At 47.4% G+C, this 20777-nt stretch overlaps 2 protein-coding genes across 4 annotated transcripts in view; both read right to left on the reverse strand.

The window, feature by feature from the left end:
• The window catches only part of LOC126914275 (uncharacterized), a 59679-nt gene extending 56073 nt beyond the window's left edge, over positions 1-3606 (reverse strand). The window contains exon 1 of the mRNA XM_050717990.1: positions 1402-3606. Coding sequence (XP_050573947.1) covers positions 1402-2811 — 1410 coding nt within the window. The 5' untranslated portion in view covers positions 2812-3606. The remainder of the gene's footprint in view (positions 1-1401) is intronic.
• A 3541-nt stretch (positions 3607-7147) lies between these two features.
• LOC126914293 (protein FAM151B) lies at positions 7148-20624 on the reverse strand. 3 transcript variants are annotated; one of them, XM_050718037.1, is made up of 5 exons: positions 20463-20624; positions 10788-10922; positions 8975-9210; positions 8596-8738; positions 7148-8522 (listed from the first exon to the last, which is right to left on the reverse strand). In XM_050718037.1, the coding sequence occupies exons 2-5, from the start codon at positions 10912-10914 to the stop codon at positions 8126-8128; spliced, it is 903 nt and encodes a 300-aa protein (XP_050573994.1). In that variant the 5' UTR covers positions 10915-10922; positions 20463-20624; the 3' UTR covers positions 7148-8125. The 3 variants fall into 3 exon arrangements, with proteins under 3 accessions (XP_050573994.1, XP_050573991.1, XP_050573993.1); XM_050718034.1 differs by lacking the exon at positions 20463-20624 and adding an exon at positions 16593-16858; XM_050718036.1 differs by lacking the exon at positions 20463-20624 and adding an exon at positions 15736-15778.
• Between the last annotated feature and the right edge of the window lie 153 nt (positions 20625-20777).

Below are 20777 nucleotides of genomic sequence, written 5' to 3' on the forward strand. Positions count from 1 at the left end.
GATTAACACCCTGCGCGTGGAGCAGGTCGGTGACTCAGGTTCGACAAAAAGGGAACTGCGGTATCGTTGACCGAACTCGCGGTATCGATTTCGCACAAGACTCCGGCAATAAAGAGTGGCGCCCAGCAGCCGTGGTATCTCCGAGGTCATACCTGCGGACGCCAGGTCGAGAATTTTGACGCGGATAAAAGTGGTTTGCGGTCGGTTGCCGCCCGTACTGCCAAGGTCGATCTAATCTTGGCTCCCATAGGTCAGAGGAACTGCATTTCATCTCGGCACGTCTCTTAATAACGAGTCAGCCGGCGAGGAAAGTGCAACGAATTCAAAATAGTTCTGGGAAGCGGACTGTATGTCGGAGAACTCGAACGAAAAGCACTCGAGCTCTGAGTAGTAAGGGTGGAAAGCGTCATCGATGAGAGGCCGAACCGAAATAGAGGTATCTGGCACCTATTCGAGCTGCCTCGTGAGCTTTATTGCCAAGGACGAGTCGCGAAAGGATATTTCAAGGCGAATCATCGTAATCTTCTGCGCCGATGCGCTTTGTGAAAGTCGATCGACGAGTCACTGGCGTGGAACGGAGACCGTTAAACGATCTGCCATGTTTCGGTGCCTAGAGGGGAAAAGAAGAGGACGCGCCTTCCACGTTGTCTGCTTTCCTCCTTCCTTTCGATTTTCGAGACGTTTGTAAAAGAAAATAAAACCGAGCGTGACGTTCACTGGAAGCCGGTGGCGCGAACAGAGGCTGCGATCCGAGAGGCAGAGCATCGATAAGGATTCTCTCGCGTGCAACGGTGAACGCGCGCGATCGTGCTCCGTAAAATCGAGCCACGATCTTAATCTTCGTCGACAAGGTCGATACCGAGGAACCCGAGGAGACTTTACGACTTCCAGTTCCGTCGGCATCGAAGGATCTTGCGAATTCGCTTCAGGAATTTCTCGAAGACTGATGCAAACTGAACGCGAATCGTACCGCTTTGAATCATCGATTCGCGAATTTCACCGTTCCCCGTTCTCCGTTTGCTAAAGATTCACAGCCACGCGCGAACGTAATCAATGTCGACCACGAGGCAAACTTGATCCGATGATCAGAAAATATTTTATCCCATATAAATATAATAAGATGGACGAGGCAACGTTCGCAAATCCTTTTTTTTTTTTTAATCCAACAATAGTAATTCCCATATAGCATTTAGTGTATCATCGATGTCGATTATTCGCTAATCCCGACACGGCTCGCCTACTTATTCGCGTTCTCTTCGTTCGATTCGACGTTCGTACTAAACGTTAGAATCTCGCGAATCCAATTGCTATCGCGTCTATCGCAGACGAAACGAGATCATCCTCTCGTTCGTTTTTAAAACACAGAAAAGGAGAGATTTACGAAAGCTTCTCGGAACTAACCGTATTAGTAACGTCTGCCTGCATGTCCGTGTCTTCCTCGACTCCAGCCTTGATGAGATCCTCCTCCTTCTCGTTGTCCGAAGTATTCAGATACTCGTCGTAATCCTGCTCGAGACTCTTGGTCTTCGGCTGAGTATCGTCGATCTTCGAGCCGGCTTTGTTCGCTGGCTGATCGAAGCTCTTCGTCACGAGGCTGCTGGCGTTCTTCGACGATTTACGCTCGACCAACGAACTCGACAGTTTGCCGGGTAAATTCTCGTCGAACTTCTTCGGAGACCGATGACCAGAGGCGGAGTTAACGTAGGGAAGGCCGGCGATCTTTCCACGATCGCGATCCAGCGGCCTGGTGAGATTTTTCGGCTCGTATCTGAAATTCCCGAAGCCGTCGCTCTTCGCGTATCTGTCCATCTCGATGTTTCTGTAGTCTCTCTTGACCGTGAGTCTGGGAGTCGTTGGATCATCGGACGTCAACCTTCTGATGATGTCGTCGTAAGTTTTCAGCGGCGGTTTCTTCTCACTTCTATAGAAATCGTTGTCCAGCTCGTCTTCGTCCAGATCCTCGTCCTCCGTCTCCTTCGAGGCGTCGTCTTCGTCGTTCTCCGCGTCGTCGAATTCGTCCACGGGATATTCATAATCCTCGAAGCTGTCGATCCTCCTCCTGTCGGTCTTGGAGTGGGAGGGCTTGGACTCGCTGAAGTTCGATCTCCTCCAGTCGTCCAATCTCCTCGATGGTTCCGAGTCACCGGAGCGATGTCTCTTCCTACCGTCGAGGCGCCAGTCGTGTCTAAAGATACCGACCCTGTGTTTCCTCCCGTTTTTCCACCAAGGACGATGCCCGTCGGGGCTGTTTTCATTGTACGCCCGCGGTTTCTCGTAATCGAACCCATCTTCGGCAGAATCGTAGTCCCAGGCGCGATTCCTCGGATAGTCGAACCTGTGGTGGGTCCTCTCGGATCTCATTCTGTAGCTTCGACCGGCGTATCGAGGAGAACCTCTGCGTTTCTGTTCGTCCTCCTCGTACCAGCCGGTTCCGCGATAACCGCCTCGATGATACCTAGTCGGGTAACGCGGTTCGAACATCCGGCTGTGAACAGCAATCCTCGAGGTCCGAGGATAGGATCTCTCGTAATAGGGGCGAACATCGTAATCATCGTCCTCCTCGTCCTCTTGATCCTCTCGGTCGACCAACGAACCATCCTCATAGTCGAGTTCCTGTGACCAAGGCGATAATCGTCTGTCGGCCAGGTCATGACGATTTCTCCTCCCATTGAATGACTCGTGTCTGTGCCTGTGTCTGTGCTTGTCGTCGTTAGCAGTGTTTTCGTGGGGACGATGCCTAGCCTCGATCGCGAACAGACCGTATGCCATCAGAAGGATCACGAGTAACAGCAGCCTCCTGTCGCGCGTCATTTCGTCTTCGGAACCGTATTCCTCGGAGCACCTTACATTATCCTAGCGACACGCGATCCTCGCGATTCTCACGATCGCGATTCCGAGCTTGGTCTGTTCGTCGCTGGAAAACCACACGGTTCGTTTGATTCAACGATGCATCGCGATCAAAGCGCAGTGGCACTTCGTCTCACTGAGATCCGCGACCGACCGGTGTCCCGATCGAGACATTAATGATCGGCCGTGTTTCGCTGGCAATGGCAGCGCGGATAGATCGCCAAAGGCGGTTATTAGTGTCCGAGCTTCGAGAATCAACGTAACGGTGATGGGATCACAGTCGAACCACGTGGTACAAATCGCGCGTGACCCGATGAAACAGGGAATATCGAAACGTCCCGTACGACGCTTGTTTTTGGCCACGTTCCAGTTCGCTCGATTTCGAAACAATGTCCTGCTACTGGAAAACCTCCTACGATTCCCGACGCAACGATCCTGCTCACGTCTCACGCCTTCTTGCTTCGAATATCGTCTCCGCGTCCATCGCGTTTTTGCTATCTTTCCTGTCACTCGTTCGCAGCAATTCGATCCGGCTACTCGAGCCTTTAAACGCCCGACTCGATTTCGATGTACGATCGAATCGACCTGACTACCGTTTGCCTCACTTTCCTCGAAAACGACCGAAACGCGCGCGCGTCCTCCGATACCGGCACACTAGCTCGCTCGAGTCCAGCTACACGGAGATTACACCGAATCGTATCGCGGACCGAATGTCGCGGGCGACTGAGGCCAGCCTCTCTGGTCGACGGCTTGAGAGATCGCGGAACGCAGTGCGCATGCGTGCGGGCGATATTCGTCTCCCTCTCCCGCCCCCTCCGTCACCCTCGGCCGCCGACTTTTCTGCGTCCCCTTCGTCCCTTACCTGTGTGCTCTTGTGTGCCACCGCAACAACCGTGCACACGTTGTTTCACGGACTCCCAGTGGACGCGGTATACCTTGGATCTGGTACGTTCGATCCATGACTACGCTCCGAAAATTTCACGCCGAACCAACACCACTGAAAACTTTCGCTTTTCTTCGTTAAGTTTCGCGTCGTTCTCTTTTGCGCATCATTGCTGCCGTTTCAGTTTCTCTTCCACCACGTGGAAGCATCATCTCCACTTGGCCACGTCTTACACGACCAACGCGGCGATGGGATTTACACTAAGGCGATATCCTCAATGTCGATTATTAGTTATTTATCTATACGGTCTAGGCTATGCCAGCGTGCGTCCATATCGTCGAGAATTAAAGACCGATGAATCGTCCTTGCGTATCCTCGAACGAACGGCACGTTGCGTTGACTCACGAAATCGGAACTCGATCCAACCCTACCGCGTCAGTATACACGTTTACATCTACACGTATCGTCGCACGCGTTTTCCTTTATCTGGCCGCATGTAGCCATGGTAATCGATACACGTGTTTCTGTCACGGTTCCCAACCGATTCGTGTAGCGTCCCGATTTTACGATCGTCCGGAGAGATCGACACCAGCGACTGGCCACCTTTTTCGTTTCCCATTCACTTTCGCGTCGCCATTCAGAGATTCCGGAGGATTCGGAGTCCGGCGGTGCCTCGAAATCCGGTCGAAAGGCTGGAGCGAGAACGAGAGGTCGATAGAATCGCGATACCTGGCTTACTACAACCGGTACAACGAGGACTGGTTTTTCGTCGCGTACGGAGGTCGTCTGACGTTTTTTATCGCGCCTTTTAAGCCGGCCGCTATACGCGCCACAATAAATAAACACGGTAGCCCTTTTGGACGGCTTCCGCTCCGATTCGATCCTCGATAAAGTTCCCGTACACGACCTATCACCGAGATGCATCGTTCCTGTGCGTCATCGGTCCTTTCCCATTCGACCCAGAGAATGAAAAAAGGAAGCAGCGCATCCTCTCGGACGGTGCCAGTCGGGTCGTATCCAATGGCATTCTTCTCGTTAAAGTATCATATCCGTCAGTTATCGACGCGTCGCGTCGCGTCTTCCACTTCCAAATCGATCTTTCCCTCACGATGTCTTTTCGTCGCGTGTCCGTGCTCCGTGGTTCGAAGCGTTTCATCTCTCCTCGAGCTGGTTGCCTCGTTCACGGACGAGATACATCGTATGTATAAGAGGTACAGTCAGACTGCACGACATTGGAGCAAATTGTATGTGAAAATGCAGGAGCCGCTTAATCGTTTCACTTTTGCGGCATCGCGTTACCGATATTAATTCGTTGCTATTTGTCAGAATCACGCATACGATGGAGCGGTGTTGCGTCGCTGCAAAAACGACGATTAAATTGCATCCTAGTCGGAGATTTCGAGCGGTGCCCGTACGGAACGCGTGTAATCAGCCTGCCAGATAAATGATCCGAGGTCCCAGGTGAGAGGGGCGAGTAGACGAATAAATGACGCTCCGACTTCGGCTCTGTAAGACACTCCCGTGGAATGCAGTCGTTTGGACGCGGCGTACCGAGAAAATTTAAGAGCCGCGACTCGACGCTTGTGTCGCTAACAAATTCCCCTGGTCTTGGTATGCATTTTTCGAGCAGGTATTAGCGATTACCTGAAGTGACAAACCGTCAACGGCAGACGTCACAGAATCGCTTCGAGTTCGCGCGATCAAATCTAATCCTGCCGTCTTTCTATTTCTGAACTCGACCAGGTCGGAACGACCGCGACAAAAGATGCAAGCCGCTTTAGAGAACAGTCGCTTCCGCGGAATACCATCAAAATTTTCGTAGGCACGAAGCGAAATTAGTCACGCGGATTTAGCCACGGCTCTCGTGCCAACAGGCCGCTCCGAATGCATCGATTTGTTCTACCAGAGAGAGAGCACGTATCCTACACGAAACTGGTTCGACGTCCGACGTTGCTCCTCCGGTGGAAATGTGAAAATATTTGGCGGAATTGTCGTCCATGGGTCTTTGGTCTTACGCGATCATCGTTCGTTTATTGCGTCTTTAACGATAATCGAGAACAGGAAACGACTTAGATTACACAAACCTACGAGAAAACCGAGCAGAGATCGGCGTGTAGCGTAGTCGGGACACGCCGCTTTCGATCTAAAAAGTTTTGCCCAGGTTCAGGGGGTTATCTCGGCAGATTATGCTTGTAGGTCACATTGTTACTCTCTGGAATGGTAGTTCGCAACGCTAGTTCTCTGTGTCAAACGCGTCTGACTGTTTTTCTCTTTGAATTCGTTACGAGTTATGTAACGTTTCACGCTTTGGGAAATTACGCTGGCGAATGATCGGCCTGAAAGTCTAAACCAGCGGGCAGTTGGCGAAGCGTGCAAATCGCATTTTCGTTGGCGATTCACGAACGCATCCGTGGTGAATCTCGTTTCGTACGGACAGTGTGTACCTGCAGATCGCGAACGCAAAGAACAGTCAAAGAACGGGACGAGAAGGAGAACGTGTGGCAGAGTCTGATCGCGATAAATGGAATTCCTTACCTCCATTTCCGAAGACCCTTCTCGATAGGGTGACCCTTGACATCTCGCAACCCAACTACGCCTCCTATGCCACTCCTCTCCTTCTCGTTTTCTTTCACCGCGTTACCTTGGCACCGAACGTTGCCACGAAAAAATCCCGCTCGGAATTCGAATGCGTCGATATCATAGACGTTCGCGCCACGTCCATAGACAATGAAATTCCTCTGTTATTATTTATCGTTATGCCGACACGCAATCCGATGTCAACGAACGATCGGCTAAACGAAGCTATGGTTCGATCGCCAACTCACTTACGAGAACGAATCGGAAATAATCGAAAGGTAAACAGAAGAGATTAAACGAGGGACTCGACTCTACGACTTGCATCGTTCGTGTCAAATGGTAGGGTAAACAGAAATCCAAGGAATGTTCGGTCGGTAACGGGCTCTCCGTCTGTTTGACCGGTGATACTTCCAATTTAATATGTAATTAAGCGCCTGACGCAACAACTAATTTCATGGATCTCGAGACGTAAAAAAGAGCCGTTCGTAATATCTCTCGACTTGATTTTAAACGATTTCTACTAGTCACATGAATCTGTTCCACGAAAGAAACGTTCCGTAGCTGCATAATTTCCATTTCTATGGGTTGATTCCTATCGCATCGATGGAGAATAGGCGGAACATAGTGGGTTGTAAATGTAGCGCCGTATTCCATGACACGCGTCGCGTGAGCAATCATCGATTTACGGGATTACGAACGGACCACCCGCTTTGGAAACTGGCTCCTAGTTTCCGTCGCCTCTCGGCAGATGGACACAAAGAGCGCTTAGCGTTCGAAATTATCTATCAAGATTCGGAAAAGATGCAGGAGTTTATAAGAAAATTCGATGGAAAAAGTCGATAAATTTTACAGATGATTTTATTGTTTCGTTATCAAACGCGGTGCACCGACACCGTATTACGCATTCACAATCCTTTGGTTTACAGATGTACACGTTACAGCTCTAATACCGTATTTGTTTTATATTTTGTTCTGCATCCTTGATCTGCACCTATGTCTGAGATATGTTAAAGGCAGGTACAGGAGATACGTCGGTGAACACTAAAGAGGTACGATATAACACACTACGAGTAAGTTTCGCGCATTTGACGCGGTATTTTAGAAAAAAAAAAGCGTGTCTCCAAGGCGTAAATGGTGCAAATATATTGCGATAAGTGCGCCAGGTGTTAGAACTTGTTACTTATCACGGCACCGGTACGTCGTTCGCATCAAAATCAACAGGATGAATCCGAAAGATCTTCGTTAAATCTTTTACTAGATGAATTTCATTTGAATTACATACTAACAAAGTCGAGCGTAAAATCCAACTATCGAAAGGTCTTTCTGGTATGTTATATCTTACTCTATCTTACAGGTTTACTTGAAGAATCGAGATACGTCGCATTCTATCATAGAAATCTACAAAACGTGCCAATATGACAGAAAGAAATAGCCATCTTTGAAAAACGAACAAAGAAAAGAGCACGATGCCCAAGTAGTGTAAAGCGAGGGTATTTCGTCACGGCCAACAGGAATATCGTATTCCTAAGAAAGCTCCCTTAAAATACTTAGAAAAAACGTTTGCGAATAAGCTTACACGCTAAAAAGTACAAGTTCACGACCGAGACTCTAACGAGAACATTCGACCGTTACATATCGAAACTGCTTTTTGATTTAAATTCTGACGATCTTCGATCGCAATTCAATTTCGTTCCGTCAGTCTCGCGCTTCTTTCCTTCGTCAAAGAGAATTCCATGGCGATGGAAGAAGACGCGAGACTCTTCCATTACTGAATCCCCTCGAGTGCATGCGAAACGCGACGATAATTGTTCAAACTGCTCACAATATCGTCGATAGAAGACCAGTCAGAACACTAACCGCGAGCGTGATCGAAGCGACCATAACGCTCGATGCTCCTGACAAATGAAGCTTATTCATCAAGTCTTGCGGTACGTCGACGTACACGTTTTTCACACCGATATCTCGTATTAACGTCGACAACGCCTCCGCATCGACCTTGTCACCCTCGCTCGACCAAACGGTTAGGGTTACGTTTCTCGCGAAGGAGCTATTCTCCATCAGCGACTTGATCACTTTCGTATTGTTCGCGGCTAGACCAGCTCTTACAGGATAAGTTATCGGCTGAGTAACCTTCTGTTCTTTCAGGAAGTTGGTCATATTTTGGATTTGTTGTTCCGTGTATTGACCTTCGGTGACATTGTCATTGGTGCCGTATCTGAAACACGAATCGATGAAGTTTCGAGATATTACGAACTTTTATGTTCGTAGACGGTGACTATCGTTCTTACCTGGTGGTCCAGCCGACCGACAGCGTGTACTCTGGAAACGCCATGGCTTCACTTACGAAGACTTTTGGGTCCACCACCGCTGTGGTGCTTGCGTTCACCGGTCCAGGGAATATATCCGCGTTAAGAAATACGGGGAATTTAGTCTGAAAATAAGGAAAAGCTGAGCGATTAAAACGAAAGCAGAGCAGATATTGGTAACGGAAGGCTAGACGCTTAGGATTCTCGATCGTGAGGAACGTGCGGCCATCGGTAATCGAGGCAAAAATAACCCTCCAGTTCTGGAATGTATCGTTTGACAGAAGCGATCGGTGAAACGAAGCACGAAGGACTTTGTAAAGATGCACGAGTCGATCTATAAATACGCAAACGGGATACGTACGTTATTGCGAACTTCCTCCAAGATAGGCTTGCTCGCGTTGAAGGCTTCGATGCTCTTGAAGTCCAGCTTGATGCCCTTGGTAACGTTCTTCTGGATCACGGTGTCGAGGAAATTTTTTAGCGACAAGTTGCTCTTAAACGCCGGCGGATGCGCCATTATCGGTATCCGTGAGCTATTATCGCTCATATTGTTCAGTATGCCCATCGTAACGTCGGCCTCCAGCATCATGATGTTGGCTTTAAACAGAAGAGCCAAGTTTATAAAAGTACATACGTATATCGGTACGAGTGAAAAAGAGAAAGAGAACGAGGAAGGGCAAAGAGGGAGTAAGGAGGGAGGCAGCAGTGGTACATCTGAGAAGCGCGAACAGCAGTTGCGCCGCGAAACGAGCAAGAGGAGGAGGGTGAGAGGGAGATACCGCGGTAGTGAGAAGGAGATGAAAAATCGGCTGGTCTCAGTACTCGTAGACACGTGCAACGAATATCGATCGATGCCTAAAGAGGCTGCGAACCAACAGATTTCAAATTCCTGCGCCTGTGCTAAGTACGGCTTTTTAGATTCCTCGCGCTCGTGGAGGCTCTGAAAAAGCACTTGGGCTCTTCGCACCTTCCTCCCATTCGCCTATTCGATCACGTACAAGTGTTTCGTTCGTAGAAACGCGCGACCGACTTCCGGTTGATTCTAGAAGGAGATGCACGCAGCCACCTTGACACAAATTTCTGCAGGCCTGGTCGCGGTCGTACATGTCACGGGTTCCTTTATACTTTTCCTGGATATCGTTTCATTGATCGAGACACGATTGCGACGACAGCGACGCACCTAGCGAAGCATCGCGGAGAAATCGCCGAACGACGTAAAACGACAAAGAAGAACAGGTTCGGCTTTCGTTCGTTCCGCTTTTGTCGCGGACGACGCGATCAATTACGGAATGGGAGGATCAAGGTCGTACGTATCCGGAGACTGACCTTCCTCTACTCTACGACCATTCGAACGTCGTTGCTGGCGTCCGAGTCTCATTGAGATTCAACGAGGGTGACTGGTTTGTTCCTCGAAAATCTTTCGCCGACGTGACCACGAAGGCGATACCATCTTCCTGAATATTAATTAATACGAATTTTAAAACATCCGGTATCACGCCGGAGCGTGTTTCAAATATCGCTTGGATAAACGACCTTCGACCTCGTATGTTGAAACCGCCCGAAGCGTTTAATCCCGATAATTGGTGTTAAGCTCGCGCGATTTGACCGGTGCAAACATATCTCACGTAGCTGATGGAGTTACAAACGAGTCCACCGTACGATATCACGATATGGAAAATGTGTCGATGTCATATTTCGAAAAGATTCGTTAATTAATAAGGCGAATCTTCTAGGGAATGAATTTCTCATCGAGCTCTCATTATTACCGCGTTCTTTGAAATCTGACTCCTCGTATACATGCGATGCGATTAATTTCTCACCGGGCAGAAGAAGAGGGCTTTCTCGTTTAAAGAAAATGATTATTATCGGCATTGGAACATTGGAAATTCAATCCTGAACGTTAAACGAGGTTTAAGTTTCTCGGTTTCTTGTTAACCACGCGCGATGCAAGTATCGTTCGGCGCGCTATTCGCGCAGCATCGAAGACGACAGACTGTGACAGTTTGGAGTGCCGTGTTTCGATATCGCGGATCTGGAATATTTTCGCAAAGCTCGTCGACGCAAAAGGGATCGAACAAATTCTATTTCGATCATTAACGTGGTCTCAACTATTTCGCCAGCGAGATCTCCAAGAGATTGCCAAGCAGACCACTTCAATTACGCGATCGACGTACCTGATACAAGTGCGTTGTCGAGTTTCTCCTTGCTGTTGACGGCATGCTCCCAGACGATCTTGGTGAGATTACCCTTGATGTTTGGAAAGAAAGTGGCTACGTCTACAGAGACGTTGCTGGCGGACATGGCAGCCTCTGAAACAAGCAAACGTCGCGTCTAGTTAAAGAGGTGAACGGGTCTCGACCTTCCGCATTAATATTCTCCAGGCCTCTCCACCTTTGACCCAATATTCGGTGGGGTCGTTTCATAATTGAGCGGACTGCGAATTCCTCGTGAACCAGCAGAGGGTAGGAAGATCCGGAGAGTTCTCGGGGGAGGGGCTGGATGACGGAGAATTTCGCCCTACTTTGCACATTGTGTCCCGAGAGATCGATAATCTTATTCATTCGTTACCGTCGTTACCTTCTCCGCTATTGTAGAAGATCGTTTGCGCAACTACCAGGAAAAACAAAAAGAAGAAGCACGCAGCATCGCTGAATTTTTCTGTTCGATTCACCGGTCTTTTTCTTTCACTCTTTTTTCATAATTGTTTGTTCGTTTCGCTTTCCTACAGACATCGTTCGTACAAAGAAAGCAACAAAGATTCGAAATAAGCATCGTTCGTGAAAATACAGGGATACTTGGAAAATTTTGCTCGCGCAAATCGATACGCGACGAACTCCCGATACAACAGTTCCAACTGACCCGTTTCCGGTTCAGCAGATGTGTGCAGGGATGGCTGTACGCGTTGGTCGATCGACTACCGAGCCGCAAGGGAGAACCGTGCTCTTTTTACCACGTATGAAACGGGGAGCAGGGATCGGAGCTACTGAAAATGGCCAGGTAATTCGATGATATTGCGAAACGCATATAGGGAAAGAAAGGTAAGCGTAATATTTATTTTAAGAAAAATTTATCGACTTTGCCGAGAATTTCTTCGTAACGCTATTTTCAGAGATCGAGCTAGATCTATATTCGTGCGTTGCGCTTTGCGCGTGAAAAGTATCGCTGTAACAGTGTGGCATTCGTGTGTAAGAAATAACCAGCGGAGAAAAGAAGAATATCCGATCGATCGGTCTTTTATTCAAGTTATAAATAATGCAATATTATAAATAATCCACGGTCGCGTAATTATGCGAATATACGTAGAAAGAAGAAGGACAATCGTAACGAGTAATACCTATACAGTTTAAATTCGCCTATCTCGTCTTCTGCATCCACGAGTCTGTTTGCACGGAATCGTCCTGGAACGTATTCTCGCCGCAACGTTTCCGACTTCCGACTAAATTCACGTTCAGTTTCCGACTCACCGATTCCGTACAGAGAAGGATATGTCTGCGAATCGGTGTTCGAGCAGCTTTACCAAGAAGAATGCAACACCGGCCCATTCTTCTCCCTCTAGAATGGCCGGCCGTTCTTTGAACCGGCAGTTAGCACACTCCTAGAGTTCGAGGCGAGATTGACCTCGAATGAGCACGAGTTACACCAACGACGCACTAATTGGCTGAACAATCGATCGTTTATCTCCTAGAAATACGATGGTTCCTGATAATGCTTCATTCTGGCGTATTCGTTTCCGATTATCGTATATTTCTCCATAAATAAAGAGAATTCATATCTTTCTGATTCGATCATTCTGTACTTTGAATTACGGTTACATAAACCTTTCATAAGTTTCAGCACGTTTAATATGGTATATTTCACCTTGTGTATATTAATCCTTAGCAAATAAAGGATGGGCTTTTATCGTGGATGAGTTATCGACCGACCGTTATCGCGATTTGCGAATATATTTTTCAGTTTCAAGAGACACGCACGATTACGCTCTTCTTTCGCCTAAGACTCGGGAAAGTTTTCGTTTCGTTTAGCGAGAGGCATAGATGTACGAGTCGTTCTTGCTCGGTCCCCTTAAGTGAAAGCTGGTTTTACGCGGTAGACTCGGACCGGATAGTTGGCACAGCCCTCGGCTACTTTCCACAAGCTTAGAGCGGAGTTTTGCAGGCGCACGGATTTCCGGCGGAATTTACCGCGATACAGGTATCGAATTTAGTCCGTTGAGCCGGTCGAACGACTCTGTGACTTATAGGTGAATCGTAATCGAGCTAGCTGGAATCCGACTTTCATTCGCAGTTAAACTGTCGGAAATTCCAATTTCCACGTTAAGCGCCGATCGGATTTCAGCGAAAATCAACGCCTCGATAGGTTTGCCATAGCTAGTCTCCACACGTTTCCCTCGTTTCCGTATGGTTATAGGGGATATCGCTCGTATCACGGATGTGTTTGCCACGTAGGGTCACATACTGTAGATAGTATAGGTAAACATACAAGCTACTTTAAATATCGACTGTGCCTAAACGCGCAATTTATTTGATAAACGTGCGATGAAACGTCACCGATGCAGGATTAAACTTTCAAACTAATCTGTAGAATTTTCCAAGCAGTCGTAATGTCGATCCGATGAAGAATCTTCGTACGAAATTTCGCCGACATTGACGCTTCGTAAAACCCGAACCAAGCTTTAAAGAGACGTCTGTTACCCTGCCGATGACAAAGTAGTCTTGATACGATAATAACGCGATAGATTATACCGTGATCTATTTTCTACGATGCGATGCCATACAAGATTGTTGGTATCGCATGATACACGATCGGACAGGAAAAATTAGAAATGTCACGCCCTGTCCATTTCAAGCCCGATTCTATCACGAATTCGTGGCGCGATCGAGGATTTCTGTCTTTTGATAAGACGCGCGATATTTAATTCGGTTCCTCCTGCGCGTACGCTTCTATAAGCCGATAACAACAAGTCGGTTCAACGTTGTATCAGCCGTATTCCGAAACTTGCCCGAGTTTCCAGGATTCTCCATCGAATAATCCTTGTCCATGTAATCGATGCGCACGTACGTCATACGAGCTGTTCGAGCGATACGAGAATATAGGCATCAAAAGGTAAATTGTTTGCGCGAAATATCCACTCACGAATGCCATATATGAAATCTTCGTCCAATATTTTTCACCGATCGAACCAGGGCTTTCGTTCGACTGTGACAGATTCGAGAGATTTCCTTCTATACCCGAACGACGTTCTTTTTTCGCGCAATAAAATCTTTGCCGAATAATCCATACGTCGTGTACCAACGAGGATCGAAAGGTCGGTTGAAAATTCATTGCACGATCAAACTCAGGTCGAACGCGTCTGGCGATCGCGTAACATAACGAGATTAAGCACGGCATCTTTTCGTGAGCAGATATCTCGCGTATACGCTCGTTTCTTTTCATATACCTAAGTATCTACGTTTGATGTTCTTTCAAGAATTATGATCGACACGGTACAAGGTTCGCAAGAAATCGAGAGAACTCGAAATCATTTTGTTCACGTTCCATTGCGAAACTGTTCTCCATGCGATCGAGATTTCGTTGTGATCTCCGTAGCTACAAAGGACCGACGTTATATCATATATTTCCTTCACGTTCTTATCTACCTACCGGCATTTATCTGAAAATGACTAAACCTATGTTCGAAATGACACGGCGAATCTAATCGCTTGATATTTCGTTACTGGCTCTAATCACGCGACGAATGTTTCATCATGATCAAACAATTTCACACCTTATTTTATTTATTGTGGCGAAATTAGAACACGGTTCTCAAGACTGATAATACCATCGAGAAATACACGATATGAGTCACCTTCCTCGACTTGTACGTAGATAAGAATGCACTTACCAAACGCCTCCAGCTACCTCGGTAAACACGTTATACGCCTTATGTAAACGAATTTGGGTTCCGACGTATCGCGACACGATGTCGCTGTTCGCGATTCGCATTACAATTAACAGCTTGGAAATAAAAGGCTACGAAGAAACTCGAATCGATCTGATCGATTTTTTCCCTCTTCGTTTACGTTCTACCATCTTTCGTTGCCTGTGTCTTCTCGTTCCATTCGTTATTTCTAGTACGTTACCTGGCTATCGTCCAGTTCGCGCAGACAACTTTCTCTCAGTGTGTACCTAAGTTTTTGCAAATTTTTGCTCTAGGATGGAAACAGGTACAATCGAATACGATGTTGTCGTGATAGAGAGAAAAGAGATCGTTCGACATGGTGACGTTCAATTTTCAAGAATACCCGTGTTTTCCGCAATGAACGCATCATGTCACGCGGCTTCTTCCTCTGTATTTCTCCCGTAGAGGTCTCTAATAATATTTACGGCAAACGATACGCCGTCAAGCCGACGCGCTCTGTAACATGTTTATAAATGACAGTCGCTCGTTAATTAGTCCGCTAACGGGTGCACCTTGTTTATCGTTGTTAAATAGAAAATCTTGCGTATCGATTGTCGGCCAAGTCGATTAGCCTAATTAGGACTATTAATACGTTGGTAATGGGGCGCAGTCATGCGAAGATTAATTTTTCTCCGCTAATTGTTTGCGTGTCTCTTTCGGTCGCTTCTACGCCCCTATGTATAATTATCCTGGGAATTCCGTAGACGCGCCCTCTTTGTGTTCGCGTGAATGTGCTCCAACGTCATTTCAATTTCTTAATATACTCGCGAATTAGAACGATGCGTTTAATGAAATCGCGGAGTTGCGAGCTACGAAAATTTGACGCGTGGCACGTAACATTTTGCGAAACAGAACGCCTGCTCTTTCGTGCGTTCCAGAGCTGCGGTCGTCGGCCAGAGATATGGTCGAAACGATCGCAGAAATCTTTCTTCGATAATTGCCTTTCTTCCTTTTTCCTCGACTAAACCGCAAACGATACCGACTGTTACTACAAGAACGATAACTGGTTAACGTACAACGCGCGCCATAATTTCAAGGAAAGCAAATGCTTACAGTCTTTCATCTCGTGAGCTTCAAGATCTCGAATTCACGAAAACGAATCAATCGACTCGAAACGCCTATTTTCTGACAGCGCGTGAACAACGATGGGCAAAAAGATCGCTAAAAACAGCTTATTTACGTACTATTTTTGTGCGGCACGTTGGTTCGCATATTCAACGGAGCAACGGTAATCTATTTTTAAGAGTGCTCCGCGATACAAAGAACTGCGGTGCACGGTTAAAATGCGCTGGAAAATGCCAACACATCGGAGGAAAGCGAAGCAGAAACGAACGAAGATCAAAAGCACGAGGAAAGTAACCGAAGAAGAAGGTTTACCAGTATCAGAGAGAAATAGAGAGAGAGAGAGAGAGGGGGGGGGGAGGGAGCGAAGGAAGAGAGAGAAAACCGGGTTACGCCCAGCGTATATGTTTGCATTTCGAAATTAATCGCGTTTCTCCTTCGGCCTGTATGCCACGATAGAGTGAGATATAAACGCTGAGCTTTAAGAATCAATTGATCAATCTCGTTGTTCACCGACCGTGCGAAATCCGCTGCTATTCTCACGCGACCGTTGCCAATAATTGATCGGCTCTGGTTCTCCTTTTGAAACACTAAGAATCGTCGGGATTTAAAGCGTTGCTTCGGATAAAATCGATAGCGAGCAAAGACGAATTTCTACTCTCATCTGACGATCCTAATCCGCAAAACGGACGGCAATACATGTTCTTCAATTTCTCTGCATCATTGTTTCGAGTTACGATCTGCTAACTGTGAACCGCCGAATGAACCAAGTGTTGGATTAATTGCACCAATTTGCGACACACCTGGAAAGCTCTCGAACTCCAATATATTTTTCTTCGATTCTCGTGACGAGTTCGATTGCGATCGAGCTAACGATTTATGATAGCGTTTCTACGACACCGTAGGGGCTTCGAGAACAATTTCGCGCGCGATTAATCGCGATTCATCGACAAGCCAGAGAGAAAGGTGCAGGACTTACGGATCGATGCCAGGAACAGGAGACTGGTCGCCGTGGTCGTGATACTCTTCATGGTCCCTCACGGTGAACACTGTACACGTTTTGAGAAAAAGAGAAGCGAGATGATAGACGCGCGAACAGCGTGCGCTCGAACGGCGAACAGGCAGGCTACTTCGGAAAAGAAAGAGGGAGAGGGCAGAACCGGCGTGGCTCTGGTCGCTCAACGACACCCGGTCAACTCGGCAGCCTCGAAACGACTGACTGTCGTCCCGTTGCGTCGATCGATTCTCGAAATCCAACCGTACACAATACGGAGCCGCGTGCACGGAGCTGCCGTCGCGCCGCACCGTGTCACTACGCTCCACTCCGCTCCGTTCCGCTCCGCGCCGGCTCTCCGGGCCATATTTCGCGATGTACAGGACAGGACCCCATAGCACGCACACGTGTCCGGCACCTCACGGTCCCAGACAGTCGGTGAAACGTGGGGTGAATAAGAGACCGTGGCAAGGGGCAGCAGGTACAAGGGGAAAGGGTTGCACTCCTCTTCTTTTCGATGCGTGAAAAGGGACAGGATGCGTGGATCGAATTAGAAGCCGCTTTACAGAAAGAAAGGACTCGCAACACGGTCGTTGTTTAGCGTATCCCGCGTTTGTTGCTCCTTTCCCCTATGCGATACGGATCTCCGATAAATTCAATTTTCGGATTTTCGTGCCTGTGAAAATTTTCACGGCTTTCGTTTCGGTTCGTCGACGTCGCATTGTATCGTAGATAATGAATTTCGTTAACCGTTTATAGCTGCAAAAAATAACATCCGATAATAGCGTTTAGCATAGATGCATGTGTTTAGCAATATATTGTGAGCTCGTTTTTTTTCAGTGTGTAGGTCTTCACGTCGTTAAAAATGAGAGATTCGTGACGCTGTTAGCTTTACAACCTGTTCGTTAACGACAATAGTTTTCGAGGTAAAATTCAAACAGTCCCATTAATTCAACTCTTGTTTTCGACTGTTCGTAGCACGAGGAACCAACGCAGAAGAAAAACGGAGCAAAAAGGAGCGCAGACATTCATTGAGGGATAAGGTAAAGCTTACAAAACCAGGTGGCACGTTATCAGAAAATTGTTCGAATAAAGCATATAATTGATAACCGGATCGATAGCCGGCGGTTTTACCACGTTAGGTAACCGAAGCATCTGTACAAACGGTGTATATTTTTGCGAATAGCAGCGCAGGCTTCGGCTTGTAACGCGGAAGCGAAATTTTATCTGACCGCGACGCGATACATCTACTCCGGAATAATACTAGTCTTGCCGCGTTCCAGATTCGAATAATCGATAGTCCCCGATTAATTGTTCGTCCTGTCGGAAGGTTCGTTTTTCGGCTTGGACGATCACGTTCACCTCGAAACTTCGATGCATCGAGTCAAAGCGAGGCGGCTGCAAAGACGCGCGCATCTCGTTGGTGAAACGATATCGCTTAGGTTCTTATCGCAAAAGTTTGCTTCGGGATATCGAGTGTTTTCGTCGTATCCCGATCGCGATTTTAGCGAAGAGAAAATGCGAGGCCAACTGTTTTTTATTTGTTTCATTCGCACGTAGTATGTAAATTGGACACATTTGTTTCTAAAGCGATTGCTCAATCTCGCGTATTGTTGATCGCCGGTGCACGAAAGGATCCGAGCAATTACAGCGAGCCGTGCACGCGCGAGTCTGTCATTAGCATTTTAAAACGCAGCCGTCCAGAAATTGTAGCTTGACGAAAAATTTGTTACTCCGCGCGACATGTGTTCGACACACGAGCCCTAAACGAAGCATAAACCCGACGACAGGGGTCGTTTCTCAGATCAGTTGAGGGTCGGAGGCTTGAAACATCTGTCGAGGGTTCGTGATTCCAGGGTAACCGTACTAGCGCCAATTTCGCAGAACGTTTCGCTTCGATTTCGCCACAATCGTAACGCAGCTCAAAGGAAATTTACGAAACGACGAGTTATCGATACGGTTGGCGATTCTTCATTACCGTAGAGACAGGCGCGTTAACAAATTTACACGCCGGTCGAGTTGCGACGCTATCCACGGAAAATAACTGACTCTTATCTTGCTAGTTGTATGATGAACACGAGTTGAAAGACCGAACGTTCGATGGGTTCGATCCGGGTTCCGCGAGCATTCTCGATACACCGATCATGCGTCGTGGAAGATCGATCGTTCGAAAATACGGCAATAGTCGCGTATAAATATTCCATGAAGTTTTGAATAGACAGATTTTTCACGACACGACGAATACCTCGGGCGACACCGATGCCAATTTGTCGAAATACCATGATCGATCAGTTTCCTGTCTGCCAATTTTTGTAAGGGTTAGTCGTTTAACGGTTAAAGAAAGAAAAACGGAAGCAAAAAAGAAAAAAAAGGGAAACATGAAAATATCGAGAAAGAGAGCGTAATTATCTGTGTTGAAGAGGTCAATCTCGTTAATAGGTTAATTCCTTGTGCGACCGTCACGCGATTTTTGCGAGAAGGACGCGACATTTATTTAATCGTGGTAATGGCTATCTGTTTGATACTTCCGAAAGTTTCGTGGCACGAAAGGATTGGAATCGCGAGCGTGGCTGGACGAAATAACCGACTAAAACTCTTGGGAAATTTCTTCTCTCTTGTTGCTTCTCCCCATTTGCCAGAGGAATGATACGCGTTATCCCGTAAAATCTACAATGTCATCAAGGAAAGCAAGAAGGAGAGGAGAAAGAGGGAGAAGGACGAAACCATGACCTGGTAAAGAGATCATGAATGTTTAATTTCGTAAGTTCCCATGTGTCGTAATATACGGGAAGCGTTTCGAACGATATTTTTCCAGAACAGGAGACACTGTTACGAGCCTCGCAAACACTAGGTACGAACAGGCTCGTGGTGACGTCGTCTATGAATCGGCCATAACTCCCAGATTTGTCCTTGACTCGTTTCACGAGCGGGGAGATGCGGACCGCGCGAGCGAGGAAATGGAAATGCATCGGCGCATTCCAAATTTTCCAGGTCGACGCTGCCCGTTCATGGGCGCGCGTGTGTACGTGTGTGGATGCGCCAACACTCGCGCGCACCCTATACTCAGGGCCGATGCTTCAGATACAATAGAAAAATGGGAGTTTCCCCGAGACAATGTGGAATACTCTGCTTTGTAGCGCGAATCGAAGGTTCCCCTCGATTCTCCTTTCTCTCTCCCGTCGCTCGCTATGCTATTAGCCTTTCTCCTTCTCCGTCTGTCTCGAATACTCATAAATATCCTCTTTAAAGTCCTCCATGGAATTGAAACGGACCGGCAGACGTGACAATTAGGCGTTCCGGTGTCTGCATATGTATTCGTCGGTTCTTTCCACCGTGGAGGAACGTTCCACCGCTATGCCATAGCAAGAAAATCAAAGACAGACAGAGACGGCGCAGGAGTTTGCGACTCGAGCACAGGAGCGCCCCTAATTGTGGATCGAAGTAGAGTCGTCTCGCGAGCGAAGATTCCAGCGAAAGAAGCGTTTGGGTGAAAAGACGGGTGAACGATGCTTCGTCGGCTATTGATTTTCAGCCGCTACCGCAAACGCGAGGAAAATAGCGTCGCAAAAACTCTCCGATGTAATTAATTTCTTAATGGCAGTGGCACCTTATTCTCGTTCGATTAGTCGTTGCGTCTTAAGTAACTCACGTGGTTTGCTATGCGGGATTAACGATCATGTGGTTATTCACTTTTAATTTGCACGTTTGTGTTTCATTGGCGCGCGCTGAATCATTTATTTTGTCATTTCATCGAATCGTATGATTATTCTCTGGCTGCGCGATACTACGCTGCGCGTCGTGAAACGCAATATCGTCCCTTCTATCGCGTGTATCGTATATCTATGAATCGCCTACCGTGTTGCGTTCCTATCCTCGCTGGCTCTCGTACGCCATTGAATCATCCACTAGATAAGCCTGGTTCAATGGAATTTCGAAAACTCCTTGACGACGGTTCGAAATCGACATTGATCGCATGATCGTGCTACTGAAAGGCCAGATGTTACGTATCGCTGTTGTCAACGAAGAACGTTATATAATGGTCGAAATCGATATGGAACGATGCACTTTTTACCAGCAGCTGGAAAGCAAGGCTGGTGAAAGAGAATTGCCAGCCTCTGAGTCTTTGGACCAGCTCGAGAAATATTTCTCGCTACCAACATAATCACTTTT

This window comes from Bombus affinis, chromosome 3 (assembly GCF_024516045.1).
Source record: "Bombus affinis isolate iyBomAffi1 chromosome 3, iyBomAffi1.2, whole genome shotgun sequence".
Lineage (NCBI taxonomy): Eukaryota > Metazoa > Arthropoda > Insecta > Hymenoptera > Apidae > Bombus > Bombus affinis.

Excerpts from the sequence above, each read along its gene's own strand:
- LOC126914293 (XM_050718034.1), bottom strand. The coding sequence starts at position 16,644 with ATGAAGAGTATCACGACCACGGCGACCAGTCTCCTGTTCCTGGCATCG. Across the intron at positions 10,923-16,592 it reads CCTGTTCCTGGCATCGATCC|AGGCTGCCATGTCCGCCAGC; the intron begins GTAAGTCCTGCA and ends TGCTTGTTTCAG. Across the intron at positions 8,739-8,974 it reads TGGAGGAAGTTCGCAATAAC|ACTAAATTCCCCGTATTTCT; the intron begins GTACGTATCCCG and ends CCTTATTTTCAG.